General features: G+C 42.0%; 1 protein-coding gene across 1 annotated transcript in view; it reads left to right on the top strand.

Moving 5' to 3' along the window:
* Window positions 1-14,324, top strand: part of SORBS3 (sorbin and SH3 domain containing 3) — an 89,825-nt gene that overhangs the window by 34,931 nt on the left and 40,570 nt on the right. The window contains exons 5-10 of the mRNA XM_070952237.1: window positions 823-1,055; window positions 4,475-4,538; window positions 8,019-8,054; window positions 10,067-10,154; window positions 11,452-11,548; window positions 12,978-13,040. Of these exons, the coding sequence (XP_070808338.1) occupies window positions 823-1,055; window positions 4,475-4,538; window positions 8,019-8,054; window positions 10,067-10,154; window positions 11,452-11,548; window positions 12,978-13,040 (581 nt within the window). The remainder of the gene's footprint in view (window positions 1-822; window positions 1,056-4,474; window positions 4,539-8,018; window positions 8,055-10,066; window positions 10,155-11,451; window positions 11,549-12,977; window positions 13,041-14,324) is intronic.

Below are 14,324 nucleotides of genomic sequence, written 5' to 3'. Positions count from 1 at the left end.
ATGCTAACGCTAGTCTTGAGGTTTTTTTTAATGGAAAGGATGTGAAATATACAGTACAGTTAGTCCTTGACTTACAACAGTTCATAGAGGGACTGCTCAAAGTTACAACGGCACTGAAAAAGGTGACATAATCACAGGGGTGAAATGCTCCCGGTTTGGACCGGATCGCCCGATCCGGTAGTGATGGCGGCGGGTGGTTCGGAGAACCGGTAGCAAAAATCCCTGTTCCCTCCTCCCATCTCCAGCTGAGCCACACAATCATCAGAGGCTTTTTTTTTTTACTTTTAAAAGCATTTTTTCTACAACCTCTTCAGCTGAAAAGATGCTTTTAAAAGTAAAAAAAAATGCCTTTAATGATCGCGCAGCTCAGCTGGGATCGTCGGAGGCTTTTAAAAGCATTCTTTCTACAACCTCTTCAGGTTGTAGAAAAAATGCTTTTAAAAGAAAAAAAAAAGGCTCTGACGATCAAGGAACTAAGCTGGGATCGTCAGAGGCTTTTAAAAGCATTTTTTCTACAACCTCTTCGGCCGAAGAGGTTGTAGAAAAAATGCTTTTAAAAGAAAAAAAAAGGCTCTGACGATCAAGGAACTAAGCTGGGATCGTCAGAGGCTTTTAAAAGCATTTTTTCTACAACCTCTTCGGCCGAAGAGGTTGTAGAAAAAAGGCTTTTAAAAGAAAAAAAAAGCCTCTGACGATCAGGCAACTCAGCTGGGATCATCAGAACCTTTTAAAAGCATTTTTTCTACAACCTCTTCGGCCGAATGGACGTAATGCTCAATTACGTCCATCTTCTCATTATGATCTGACTGTATCTCTTGGCAGCGAATAATTGGTACCCAACCTGGCCTGCTAAAGAAATTAGACCACTGAAAACTGAACCTGCTCATTCTCCTTACTTGGATGGCTCAGTCAATTATCCGACTGTGAACGGCGTAGCACAACCAGGGTGGTCAGCGACCTGGACGAAAGATGGCAAGAGGAAGGAGAAACGTTGGGTGAAGTACGATGGGATCGGGCCAGTGGATGAGTCTGGGATGCCCCTTGCCTCTCGATCGGTGAGTCCTTGGAACAATTGTAAACAGGATGAAAATGTCTACTTCTCAGTATCTTTCTTCCGTATACGGAGCTCAGGGCTGAACTGTTAATCACGTCAATTAATTCAGAGACGGGTCTACAACAGTTCTTTCTTTTTCTTTTCTTTTCTTTTATTAGATTTACATACCACCCTACTCCCGAAGGACTCGGGGCACAAAATAAAATACATAAATACAAAAGTTAAAAGATATAATTAAAACCAGATTAAATAATTGAGCCCAAGACAATTAAAAAAATCCCAATAATTTAAAACAAATTAAAATTTCGAAGTAAAAGAATTTTAAAACAGCAATGGCCAACTTGCTGTGGGGCAAAAGTTACACTAATATCAAAGAAGTGGTGGAGCAGAATCATTAAACAAAGGATCAAAAGGAGGGACAAAATGAAATGTGAATGACAAAAATTAAAAATATTTTTTTAAAAATTTATTTTGAATACTTAAAATTGAATTTTCGAATTGTCCTGCGGCAAGCTGTCCTGTGGTGAGTTAGCCTTCATAACTCCTGTTGTGATGCTTCTCCCTTCATTTTTGACTGATAACATTTTGATTTGATACTGCAGTCAATACTATCAAGAGTATAGATCCGTGTTGGCGAACCTATGGCACGCGTGCCGGAAGTGACACGCAGAGCCATTTTTCCAGGCACGCGAGCCGTCGCCAAGCTCATCTGAAACTGTGCATGCATGCACCTCTGGTGCACATGCGCGCAATTCAAGGGACCCAGCTGGTCTTCAGAGCTCTCCTGTGCATGTGTGCGAGATTGTGCACGCATGCGCAGACAGTGTTTGCGTGCACGAATTATGCGCATATGGTGAGATATCGGTAAGTAAAAGATTCGCCATCACTGGTATAGATTGTTCTAAATGTATAAAGTTATCTGTATCTAATTGGTCGAAATAGTGCAATGCGTATATTTTGGGGTACCAATAGAAGAGAATATTTGCAGTGCAGCCCTTGGGGCTCTCTGAGCCAGGTTGTTTGCTTGCAAGACATTTCATTATCCCACTAGGTAACATCATCAATGCTATCTTGAGTTTGGGGTTTGCTCCCTGTTTATATATAGTTGCTTGCCTTGCCAGCATTGGGGAGGGTATGGTTTACTCCTTGGTGGTCCTTTAACTATTGTTTGCTGTCTGATTGTTTGCTTGATTTGTTTGTCTCCTTTGATTAAGCTACTGTTTCTGCTTGATTGTTTGTCTGGTGTTAATCCCTGCTTATCTAGGTGTTGGCTGCTGGAAAGGATAAATTCTGGCCTTTTTATTTTCTTCTTAGACAAAGAATTCCACCCCTCTTCATTTTTAAAAATACAACCCACTGCCTAGCTGTCACAGGCTGGGGACCTCTTGGATTGATTCCCAATCCATGAAAACCTGAGGCTGATTTGGCAGATGAATGAGAGCCATCTGTGCAGAAATTATATATATATATATATATATATATATATATATATATATATATATATATATATATATGTGTGTGTGTGTGTGTGTGTGTGTGTGTGTGTGTGTGTGTGTGTGTGTGTGTGTGTGTGTGTGTGACTTTCCAGATGTCCATAAAATTACCATTCTAAGCATCTTTTACCACTGGCTCACGCTTGAAGCTGCTGAGATTTGTAATTCAATGATGTCTGGAAAACTGTAGGTTTGACACCCAGGATTTAAAATTATCCAAACGTCGATCTGACATCGAGTGGTTTCTGTGGTCTCATCGACATAAAAATACCGTATTTTTCAGAGTATAAGACACACCTTAGTTTTTGGGGAGGTGGGTGGTAGGTGGATCGGCCTCCTGGAATACCCCCAATCAGCTGTTCCCAGAGGTGAATTTTAGCAATAGGTTCCTTGGTTGTGAGCTCTGTGCCTTGTTTTTTTTTTGGCTTTTTTTCCTGCCTCTGAAAGCCTCTGAAACAGAGCTTCAGAAAAAAAGCCTCTGAAGCTTTGTTTGGAGGCTTTTTTTCTGAAGCTCTGTTTGGGGGCTTTTTTCTGAAGTTCTGTTTGAAGGCTTTTTTTCTGAAGTTCTGTTTGGAGGCTTTTTTTTTTTGAAGCTCTGTTTGGAGGCTTTTTTTCTGAAGCTCTGTTTGGAGGCTTTTTTCTGAAGTTCTATTTGGAGGCTTTTTTTCTGAAGCTCTGTTTGGAGGCTTTTTTTCTGAAGTTCTGTTTGGGGGCTTCTTTTCTGAAGCTTCTTTTCTGATGCTTTTTTCAGCCTCTGAAAAACCTCCGTTTGAGAAGCTGGGCTGGGCTACATTTGGAGTATTTTCATTTTTTTTTTCATTTTTCATTTGATTTATATGCCACCCTTCTCCGGAGACTCAGGGCGGCTTACAATGTGCTAAGCAATAGGCTTCATTCTTTTGTATCTTTATACAAAGTCAGCTTATTGCCCCCACAACTGGGTCCTCAATTTACCTACCTTAGAAAGGATGGAAGGCTGAGTCAACCTTGAGCCTTGGCGAGATTCGAACCTGCAGTAATTGCAGGCATCTGGTCTTAATAACCAGCTTAATGACAGGGCGCCTTAGACCACTGTACTACCAAGGAGTATAAGACGCACCCAGATTTTCATCCTCTTTTTGGGGGGGAAAAGGTGCGTCTTATACTCCAAAAAATATGGTATTTTCCTTGCAAGAGTTGGCATAAAAATCTAACACTGGGTTAATAGAGTGAAAATCTAATGCTAAGTTAATATAAATTGCAGTTTACAAATTGAAAGCCAATCTTAAGAGCGAGTGCTCTTTTGCCCATTAGCTATTACTCCCCTGAGGAGATTCTCTCTTTCTAAGTCTCTTAACCTTGATCATAGATTTGGTATTTGCATCAAAGTTCTTATTCCTTTACTAACTTTGTAGCAAAGAAGGAAGCTCGAAGGGATCCAGTTTGCAAGACACTTTACATATATAACGTTTACTTCATAGGTCAGTTATAGCCTCTACACTGCCTCAGAATTCATCATTTACTTGCCTGTTTGCTCTGTGCAAGATTCCTGGTAGACTGTGCATTGCGTATTTGCAATAGCACATAGATTTGTATACCGCTTCACAGTGCTTTACAATCCTCTCTAAGCGGTTTACAGAGTCAGCCTCTTGCCCCCCAACAATCTGGGTCCTCATTTTACCGACCTCGGAAGGATGGAAGGCTGAGGAGTCAACCTTGAGCTGGTCGGAATTGAACTGCTGGCAGTCAGCAGAATTAGCCTGCAATACTGCATTCTAACCACTGCGCCAAAGTCTTCTTGCACTCCTGAGAGAATCTTACTTTTCCGTCATGTTACAGGATTGTCGAATTCCACGCAAAGATGTTGCCTAGTCCTTCACAGTATGTGTTCCTTCGTTCCATCTTTCCTTTCCTGTTACTGATTTTACATGTATGTTTTGTTTTGCAGAGTGTAGACAGTCCTAAGGACTGGTATCGCAGCATGTTCCAGCAAATCCACAGTAAACTTCCAGGTATGAGCTTTTTCAGAGCATCCTCTTAATTTAGCAATAGCAATAGCACTTAGACTTATATACCGCTTCACAGTACTTTCCAGCCCTCTCTAAGCGGTTTACAGAGTCAGCCTCTTGCCCCCAACAATCTGGGTCCTCATTTTACCCATCTTGGAAGGATGGAAGGCTGAGTCAACCTTGAGCCAGTCAGGATCAAACTGTTGGCAGTGGGCAGAGGGAAGGGAAGGGAAGGGAAGGGAGGAAGGAAGGAAGGAAGGAAGGAAGGAAGGAAGGAAGGAAGGAAGGAAGGAAGGAAAGGAAGATAGCAAATAGCACTTAGACTTATATACCGCTTCACAGTGCTTTACAGCCCTCTCTAAGCGGTTTACAGAGTCAGCCTCTTGCCCCCAACAATCTGGGTCCTCATTTTACCGACCTCGGAAGGCTGGAAGGCTGAGTCAACCTTGAGCCTGGTGAGAATCAAACTGCCGGCTGTTGACAGTCAGCAGAATTGGCCTGCAGTACCGCACTCTAACCCACTGCATCCCCACGGCTAATTTAGATCAGTGTACCAACTCCCAGAATAGCCAGCTGGGGAATTCTGGGAGTTGAAGTCCACACATTTGAAAGGTTGAGAAACAATAATTTAGACCCAAAAACCATCTCAATCATTTTAGATTCTCTCTCCATTTGCAGCATAGCAGTGCCCTGACAACTTCCATTTTCTCTCCCCTGCATAATGTTCCCCTCATTTCATTCCTGGTTCACACATTAAACCATTTCTTCACATTGTATACCAGGATAAAAATAGTCTTTACCCTCATGAACCTTGTTTTTGGAGGTCTTCTAGTTCAAGGCAGGTGACCTTCTATTTTGGTCAAATGGAAGGATCTTCTTGAAGTCCTCCAATGATGGAGCACCCTCAACCTCTGGAATCAAGCTGTTCCATCTATTCATTGTTCTCACTGTCAGGAAATCTCTCCTTAATTCTAGGTTGAATATCTCTTTAACAAGCTTCCACTCATTACTTCATGTCCTGCCCTCTGGTACTTCGGAGAGTAGGTCAACCCCCTCTTCTCTGTGACATGCCCTCCAAATATTGGAAGACAGTTATCATGTGTCCCCCACCAAATCCTTCTCTTTGACATGTTAAAGGTAAAGGTAAAGATTTCCCTCGCACATATGTGCTAGTCGTTCCCGACTCTAGAGGGCGGTGCTCATCTCCGTTTCAAAGCCGAAGAGCCAGCGCTGTCCAAAGACGTCTCCGTGGTCATGTGGCCGGCATGACTCAATGCCGAAGACGCATGGAACGCTGTTCCCTTCCCACCAAAGGTGGTCCCTATTTTTCTACTTGCATTTTTTACGTGCTTTCGAGCTGCTAGGTTGGCAGAAGCTGAGGCAAGTAACAGGAGTTCACCCCGTTACGCGGCACTGGGGATTCGAACCGCTGAACTGCTGACCTTTTGATCAACAAGCTCAGCGTCTTAGCCACTGAGCCACCACGTCCCTTTTTATCATGTGCCCCCCCCCCAAATCCTTCTCTTTGATATGCTAGACATACCTAATTCCCTCAATCATTCATTATATGATTTGCGTAACTTCCAGATCCCTTATCTTCTTTGTTGCTCTTCTCTGCAACTCTTTCATCTATTTCAGGCCAATAAGATTTGACAGAGAATCACCACAGAGGCAGAGAAGTTGCAGGAGTCTGCAATGTGGACCGCTATTTTGATTATTTCTTTGTTTCTGAAGATATGGATTACACTTTAACTCAATATTGAGAAAGTGGCTTTAGAAACCATAATCTAGGCATTGACTGGGTATTGAGATAAAAAACATCAAGGAACACTACCATTATTATTATTTTTTTGCAAAAACTGTTTTTTATTTTAAAACAAAAATAAAACATAAAACATTTAAATCGGGTAGTTTATTTTAATTAGATATGGGCCAAACTGTTTAATATTTTTAAACGGTTTTTAAATTTTATATTTGTGTATTTTATGCTGGCTGTACACCGCCCTGAGTCCCTTTGGGAGAAGGGCAGTATATAAAATAAATAAATAAATAAATAAATAAATAAATAAATAAATAAATAAATAAATAAATAAATAAATAAAACAAATAAATAAAACCATCATCATTCCAAATAATTACAGACAGTGTATCGATCGATTGACATCCTTTTGTGCTCAATCCCATCTTCTGGATATCAATATATGACCAAAGCTTATTTTCATAAAGAAATATTTCACTTATTTTATCTCAACTTCCACTTCATATTTATCTCCATATTTTATTATCTATCCATTGATAAAATAAATCCCATATCAAATAATATTGTTTATCTTCCTGTTCTCTTATTTCAAATGTCAATTTACTCATTTCAGCACAGTCCAACCTTTTCTTAATAACTTCTTCAGCAGTAGGTAACTTTTCTCCTTTCCAGTTTTTAGAAAATACAATTCTAGCCGCTGTTAAAACATTCACAATTAAGTATTGCAATTCTTTATTATTTGTCTCTGGTAGGATCTCTAATAAAAATATAATAAATAGACATATAATACATTCTTTATTATATGTCTCTGGTAGGATCCCTAATAAAAATATCTCTGGTTTAAAGTCTTTATCATTTTTTCCAACCACATGTGTATCTTGGTCCAATATCTCTTAGCTTCTGCGCATGTCCACCCGATATGGTAATAAGATCCTGGAGTCTGGTGACATTTCCAACATTTCTCAAGGAACACTACCATTATTGTGCGTCCTCTAGTGGATAACAATTTCTCTTCTCTACCATCATAGTTTTTCTGGGAGTTTTCCCCACATCGTAATCTTATTTCGTCTGCCAAATGAAGCTTAGACCCAAACTGAGATGCCAATTCTTTTCACCTCCCTATTTGCGCATTGGAAATGTGGTTTGTTTCCTGCCACACTTCTATTCTTACGATCTGCAACTCACTCTCGAGGTAGTAATCTCTGACTGCTTTTCCTCTTCATGTTCTCATCAATGATGAATCCGATGCATTGTGTGTGGCAGGAAACATATCAGTGATGAAATCTAAAATTTGTTACTACCGGTTCTGTGGGTGTGGCTTATTTGGTGGGCGCGGCTTGGTGGGGGGGGTAATGTGACGGTGGGCGTGGCCAATTTTTTTTTTTTTACTTTTAAAACCATTTTTTCTACAACCTCTTCGGCAAAGAGGCTTTCAAAAGCCTCTGACGATCCCAGCTGAGTTGCCTGATCAGCAGAGGCTTTTTTTCTTTTAAATGCCTCTGCCGATCAGGCAACTCAGCTGGGATCGTCAGAGGCTTTTAAAAGAAAAAAAGGGTTTTTTTTTTAAATGCCTCTGACGATCCCAGTTGAACCGCGCGATCATCAGAGGCTTCTTTTTTTACTTTTAAAAGCATTTTTTCTGCCGAAGAGGTTGTAGAAAAAATGAAATCCTACTGGATTTCAACCCTGACCTACCTCCCATGGACTTCTCTCTTCTCTTTCAGAATCAGATCTGGATTGGGATCCCTACAAACCAAGAGGTACATACTTTTTTTCTGTTTTTGAACGCGCTCTCTAGCTCTCAGTTGGGAAATGTTTGGTCGTTGTATGCGGAACAAAGGATTTCCCAGGAATGGCAACATTCATGAGAGCAAATTGTGGGGTTCTCGTGTTGAGAGAAAAGCATAATACAAGAGGTTCAAGATGCTTCATTTATGGGACAAGAACTTGCACCAAGAAGGAAGCACAAAAGCCTGCGGGAATGCATTTTGGGGTCATTCTACTACACCAATAAAATATTCAGAGCTTCTTGTCTTAGATCTAGTTTGTAGAAACAACTGTAGGGGCGGTGGTGGGTTTCAAATTTTTTTACTACCAGTTCTGTGGGTGTGGTTTGATGGGCGTGGCATGGCATGGCTTGATGGGCATGGCTTGGTGGGCGTGGCAGGGGAAGGATACTGTAAAATCTCCATTCCCACCCCACTCCAGGGTAAGGATACTGCAAAATCCCCATTTCCTCCCAATCAGCTGGGACTTGGGATGCAGAGAATAGATGGGGGAGGGGCAAGTCAGAATTTTTACTACCAGTTCTCCGAACTACTCAAAATTTCTGCTACCAGTTCTCCAGAACTGGTCAGAACCTGCTGAAACCCCACCTCTGGTATGGGGTTCAAAATTGTCATCTGTAAACGCCGTAGTACAGCTGAGCTTTGTTATTGACCCTTTAATACAGGATTGTCAAACTTGTTTTCATTGATCAGGGCTGCATCAGGGTTGCGTTCGACCTAAGGGGGGCCAGGGTGGGCATGGCCAGTTTGACATAACTCGTGTCGGGGGCACCTGTGGTGGCCAAATGCTAAGGCAGAACTTCCCTCAAGACTCTCCCTCCCTCTCATTATAATCTCCTTCCTTCCTTCCTTTTCTTCTTTTTCCTTCCGTCTTCATTTCTCCTTTCTTCTTCCTTCCCCACTTTCCTTCTTTTTCCTCCCTCGTTCTCTTCCCATCTTCCCTTCTTCGTCTTTCCTCTTTCCCTTTCTCCTTTCTTGTCCCTTCTTGCGTGCTCATATGCAAAAGGGGAAACATTTCTCCTTTCGTTTTGTTTTTACTTTATTTTGCTATCCCTCTGCCAGTGAAAACGGGGCCCCGGAGTGCCGCATGCTCCATTTTCAGATTCAGATTAGCAGAGTTGGAAGGGACCTTGTAGGTCATCTAGTCCAACCCCCTGCCCAAGCAGGAGACCCTATACCATTTCTGACAGATGGTGTCCAGTCCAGTCTCTTCTTGAAAGCTTCCAGTGATGAAACTCCCACAATTTCTGAAGGCAACTTCTGTTCCACTGGTTGATTGTTCTCACTGTTGGAACATTTATCCTTCTTTCTAGATTGAAACTCTCCTTGGTCAGTTTCCATCCATTATTCCTTGTCTGGCCTTCAGGTGCTTTGGAGAATAGCTTGACCCCTTCCTCTCTGTGGCAGCCCCTCGAATACTAGAATGCTGCTTTCATGTCCTTCTCTTCACTAGACTAACCATGCCCAGTTCCTGCAACCGTTCATCGTATGTTTTAGCCTCCAGTCCCCTAATCATCCTGGTTGCTCTTCTCTGCACTCTTTCTAGAGTCTCCACATCTTTTTTAGAGTGTGGTGACCAAAACTGGATGAGAGGGCTGCAGGAGGCTGTTGTGGCCGAAAATGGAGCCTGGGAAGGCTGTGCGTGGCCCTTCCGAGCTCCGTTTTTGCTGGCAGAGGCACTGCAGGCTGGTCCTTCTCTGTTTCCAGATGGGCCAGATCTAAGCATTCTGTGGACCCGGCTCTTGTCCCCCGGGCCTTGAGTTTGACACCTCTGATTTAATATTTTCTCCTGTGACTCTGTGGAAGTGAGTGATGTGGGAATAACACTCGCTTAGATGGGACAATGCTTAGAAGGCCCTCAGCAACCAAATGAAGGGCCTGAAGACATCAGACTCATGGCTCCATGGAGACTTCTTAACGATCATCCATGGTTCCATTTGGAAAGGATTGTCCATCGCACACAGTGACAATTTTGTCTCCTCTAGATCATGACCCTCCAGAGCTCATGAAGAAGAACCAACCTCCACTGATGACCTCAAGCAGTCCCTCCCGCCAAAAGAATGGCTTGGATTGGTGAGTAGAAACATGGAAGATGTGAGTCTCCCCTGTGAAGGACGGCAACCCACCAACATTGAGAAAGGTGACAAAGCCATATGAACACCAGAAATAAATATGGGGTTGAATATAAAGATACGAGATTACGCACTTTCTTTGGTATATTTCATAGGTTGCGGTGGCTCAGTGGCTAAGACGCTGAGCTTGTCATTCGAAAGGTTCGAATCCCTAGTGCCACATAATGGGGTGAGCTCCCGTGACTTGTCCCAGCTTCTGCCAACCTAGCAGTTCGAAAGCACGTAAAAAAATGCAAGTAGAAAAATAGGGACCACCTTTGGTGGAAAAGTAACAGCGTTCCATGCGTCTTTGGCGTTGAGTCATGCCGGCCACATGACCACGGATACATCTTTGGACATCACTGGCTCTTCGGCTTTGAAACGGAGATGAGCACTGCCCCCTAGAGTCGGGAACGACTAGCACATATGTGCGAGGGGAACCTTTACCTTTTTACCTTATGAATAGAAGCTTATCTGCAACTCTACCCTGTGCGTTTATTCAGAAATGAGGTCCATTTCAGTCAGTGGGGCTTTAATATAAGTGAATTTGAGACTTAAGTATTTTAGGGAAGCATTGGGAATCCACAAATCAACAGGATTTGAGAAAAATAAACTAAGTGCCCCCTAAAATATTGGAGGCATCCTTGTTCCCAAATTCTGTGTCATTTTTTTCTGAATTAGTGTTTTGCATCTGGCTCTGGAGAATGGACCGAAAAACGAATTAGACCCCCACAAGTCTAAAATCAGTCCGTGATTGGAATAATTCATCAGTTTGAATCCATGCCTATGCCAGTGCCCAAATGTGACACTAGAGGGAGCTGTTGAGATTTTAACATGAAATGGATTCATCTATAAATATGTACATGTATTATCTCGATGATTTATCTCTCAGTCGTTTTCAGCTGAGTATGTGCACCACTTTGCTTATGTTTGAAGTGTTATCAGATGACAATGGGAGATCATCCCTGCGTGGCGGTTGCAGCTTTGCCGTTTCACAACACACAATATCAACCACAACCTACCATTTACCAAGAAATGTGGGTGTATTGATACTCCCAGAGAATATGTAGGGAGGGAACGTAGCGGCAAAGGCACAAAAATGGCCGCCTAGACTATTGCAACAATCCTCTCATGCTGGGAACAGTCCCTGCTGAAGTGGATCTTTGCAAAATATAAGGCAGGAAGTCACTGGGGCCAAAAGGGAGACAAAGGCACATCGTGCAGAGCACTTCAGAGGTTCTCCCATCTTTCTTTTGCAGGAGAAATTGGGAAACTGCAGATGCTTCCAGCAACGAGCCCAGGAGCATTTTTGATTATGAACCCGGGAAGTCGTCCATCCTTGATAATCCGACTTTGGTATGCAAATCCCTAGCTTAGTTCGTGGCAGAGTGTTCATTGATAGAACAATCAGTTGTTGTTGTTAGTTACGAAGTCGTGTCTGACCCATCGCGACCCCATGGACAAGGTTCCTCCATGCCTTCCTGTCCTCTACCATCCTCTGGAGTCCATTTAAGCTCATGCCAATTGCTTCCGTGACTCCATCCAGCCACCTCCTTCTCTGTTGTCCCCTTCTTCTTTTGCCCTCAATCTTTCCCAGCTCTTCTCCAGTGAGTCCTTCCTTCTCATCAGGTGGCCAAAGTATTTGAGTTTCCTCTTCAGGATCTGGCCTTCTAAAGAGCAGTCAGGGTTGATCTCCTCTAGGACTGACCGGTTGGATCGCCTTGCAGTCCAAGGGGCTCGCAGGAGTCTTCTCCAGCACCAGAGTTCAAAGGCCTCCATTCTGTGGTGCTCAGCCTTCCTTATGGTCCCACTTTCACAGCCATCCATTGCAACTGGGAAAACCATGGCCTTGACTATATGCACTTTTGTTGGCAGGGTGATGTCTCTCCTTTTTTTACTGAACAATCAGTAGGCCCAGCTAATATCTGAACTAGGCCTTGTGTCTCACCAATCAAGGGAAGTACAGTGGAATATTGAAATAGGGATCTTGAGCATGCTTCTGGCAAGTAAATCTCATTGACCTCAAGAAGCATGAAAGGATGGCACACATGCTCACAAGTTTCTGAGCTCAAATGGAATATAAGGGAAAACAGATGTCGAACAATAGTTGTAACGCCGTATGGAAAATTGGCCTCTGGAGTGGGAAGTCACATCCTGTTCTGCATCCTCCTAATTCAAGCCCAAGGACCATTGTCCCACAGGATTAATTGTCACCATATTAGAAAAAAAGATGTTGAGACTTTGGAAAAAGTGCAAAGAAGAGCAACTGAGATGATGAAAGGCTTGGAGACAAAAACGCGTGAAGAATGGCTTCAGGAATTGGGTTTGGCTAGTCTAGAGAAAAGAAGGCCGGTGGGGACGGGACATGATAGCCGTATTCCAGCACTTGGGAGGTTGCCACAAAGAGAAGGAGGTCAATTTATTCTCCAAAGCACCAGAGGGCAGGACAAGAAGCAATGGATGAAAACTAATCAAGGAGAGAAGCAACTTAGAACTAAGGAGAAGTTTCCCGACAGTGAGAACAATGAATCAGTGGAACAACTGGCCTCCAGAAATCATGGGCGCTCCATAACTAGAGGTTTTTTAAGAAGAGACTGGACACTCACTTGTCTGAAATGGTATAGAGTCTCCTGCTTGAGTCTCCTGCTTGGGACCTGAGCTCAAGTCCCACTTGAGGACTAGAAGACCTCCAAGCTCCCTTCCAGCTCTATTCTGATTGTCCCAATTTTGAATCGTCTCTTAACTTGCCCTTCTTTTCACTGAAGTTTTAATTTGCCCGTTACAGGCCAAGAAACCCTTCATGCCATCTTCAGCACGATGCCCATCACCGGCCTCTCTGCCAATTGAGGTGAGTCCTTTCTTAAAAGCAAGGGAAATGCACATTTAGCCTCTGGCAACGTTAAGTCAGACGCAGCCAAGCATATGTTATCAACTTCCTTGGATAAAAAAAACCCGGAGGTTTGGGAGGCTAACGTAGCCAGCGAAAGGGGATGGTACTCCCAAGACGCCTGGAGTGCAGCTGTGTTTACTGGCTTCCATGGAGCAGGATCCTTTGTTATTTCCTCTCCGCCTCCTCCTCTGCCTTGAAGATTGTGCTACACACTGCAAATAGGCTGCCAAGAACTTTAGACAAGAATGCACCAGGTCAGAGTTTAGAGCGAATGAGATACAGTGCTGTCTACGATTCTAAAAACCAGGTGCCCCTTTTTTTGTGTGCTAAAGATCAAATAGCCACCGTCTTTTTTAAAAGAAAAAATTGTCTGTGCCCATACAGTTCAAGAAAAGCCAGTTTCCATTCTTTTTTAAAAAAAAGTTTTTTATTATTTTTAAAACAAAAACATAAAACACATCTTTTCAAAACGAAGCTTTTGATACGGTCACAAATTAATGCAAATTTGTATTTGTGAAATACAAATTTCACAATTTGTATTTGTGAAATACAAATTTCACAATTTGTATTTGTGAAATACAAATTTCACAATTTGTATTTGTGAAAATCTTACTAACAAATCTTACTTTTCAATTAACACAACTTAATATTTTACACAAGTGTTTCCCTCAAATCTGTCTATTTAACTATGACGTTATCCCCAAAAACCCGTTACTTAAATCTTAAATCCTAACCAATTATCATTCCATTTTTTCCTTTCATTTGCTTAGATGGATATATTTTAACAATATAATTCATACAGTTATTATAAACATTCATGAAATGTTTAATTCCAACATACTCATTTTATTTTTACCATTAAAATCAAAATTTATAATCTTTATTTCTATTATTAAACCTAACTTATTCATTTTATTTTAACTATCACTCTCAGCATACTCCTCCTCATTTTAACTATCCCACCTCATTTTATTTTTGCTATAAAACCCAACGTTGTTCTTAATTGTGAACATTCGCTTTCAAATCTACTAGGGTAGAATTTTTTTAAAAAAAATAGGGAGATTTTGAAAAATGTGTGAATTCCGTATTCGTTATCATGCTGCTGTACTATCCTTGAACTATGCATGATAGTATCCTGCGGCATTGAAGCATTGTGATTTCTGTTTCGGAAATGATTGACTCCCCTGTAATCTTAATTTCAGTGTAAATACAAAACGTTCCCTTATTTACTCCAGCCTGCTC

The sequence above is a fragment of the Pituophis catenifer genome, unplaced genomic scaffold (assembly GCF_029215685.1).
Source record: "Pituophis catenifer annectens isolate HBS135680 unplaced genomic scaffold, rPitCat1.0.hap2 SCAF_12, whole genome shotgun sequence".
Taxonomy (NCBI): Eukaryota; Metazoa; Chordata; class Lepidosauria; order Squamata; family Colubridae; genus Pituophis; species Pituophis catenifer.
This window is presented reverse-complemented; position numbering and strand designations above follow the sequence as displayed.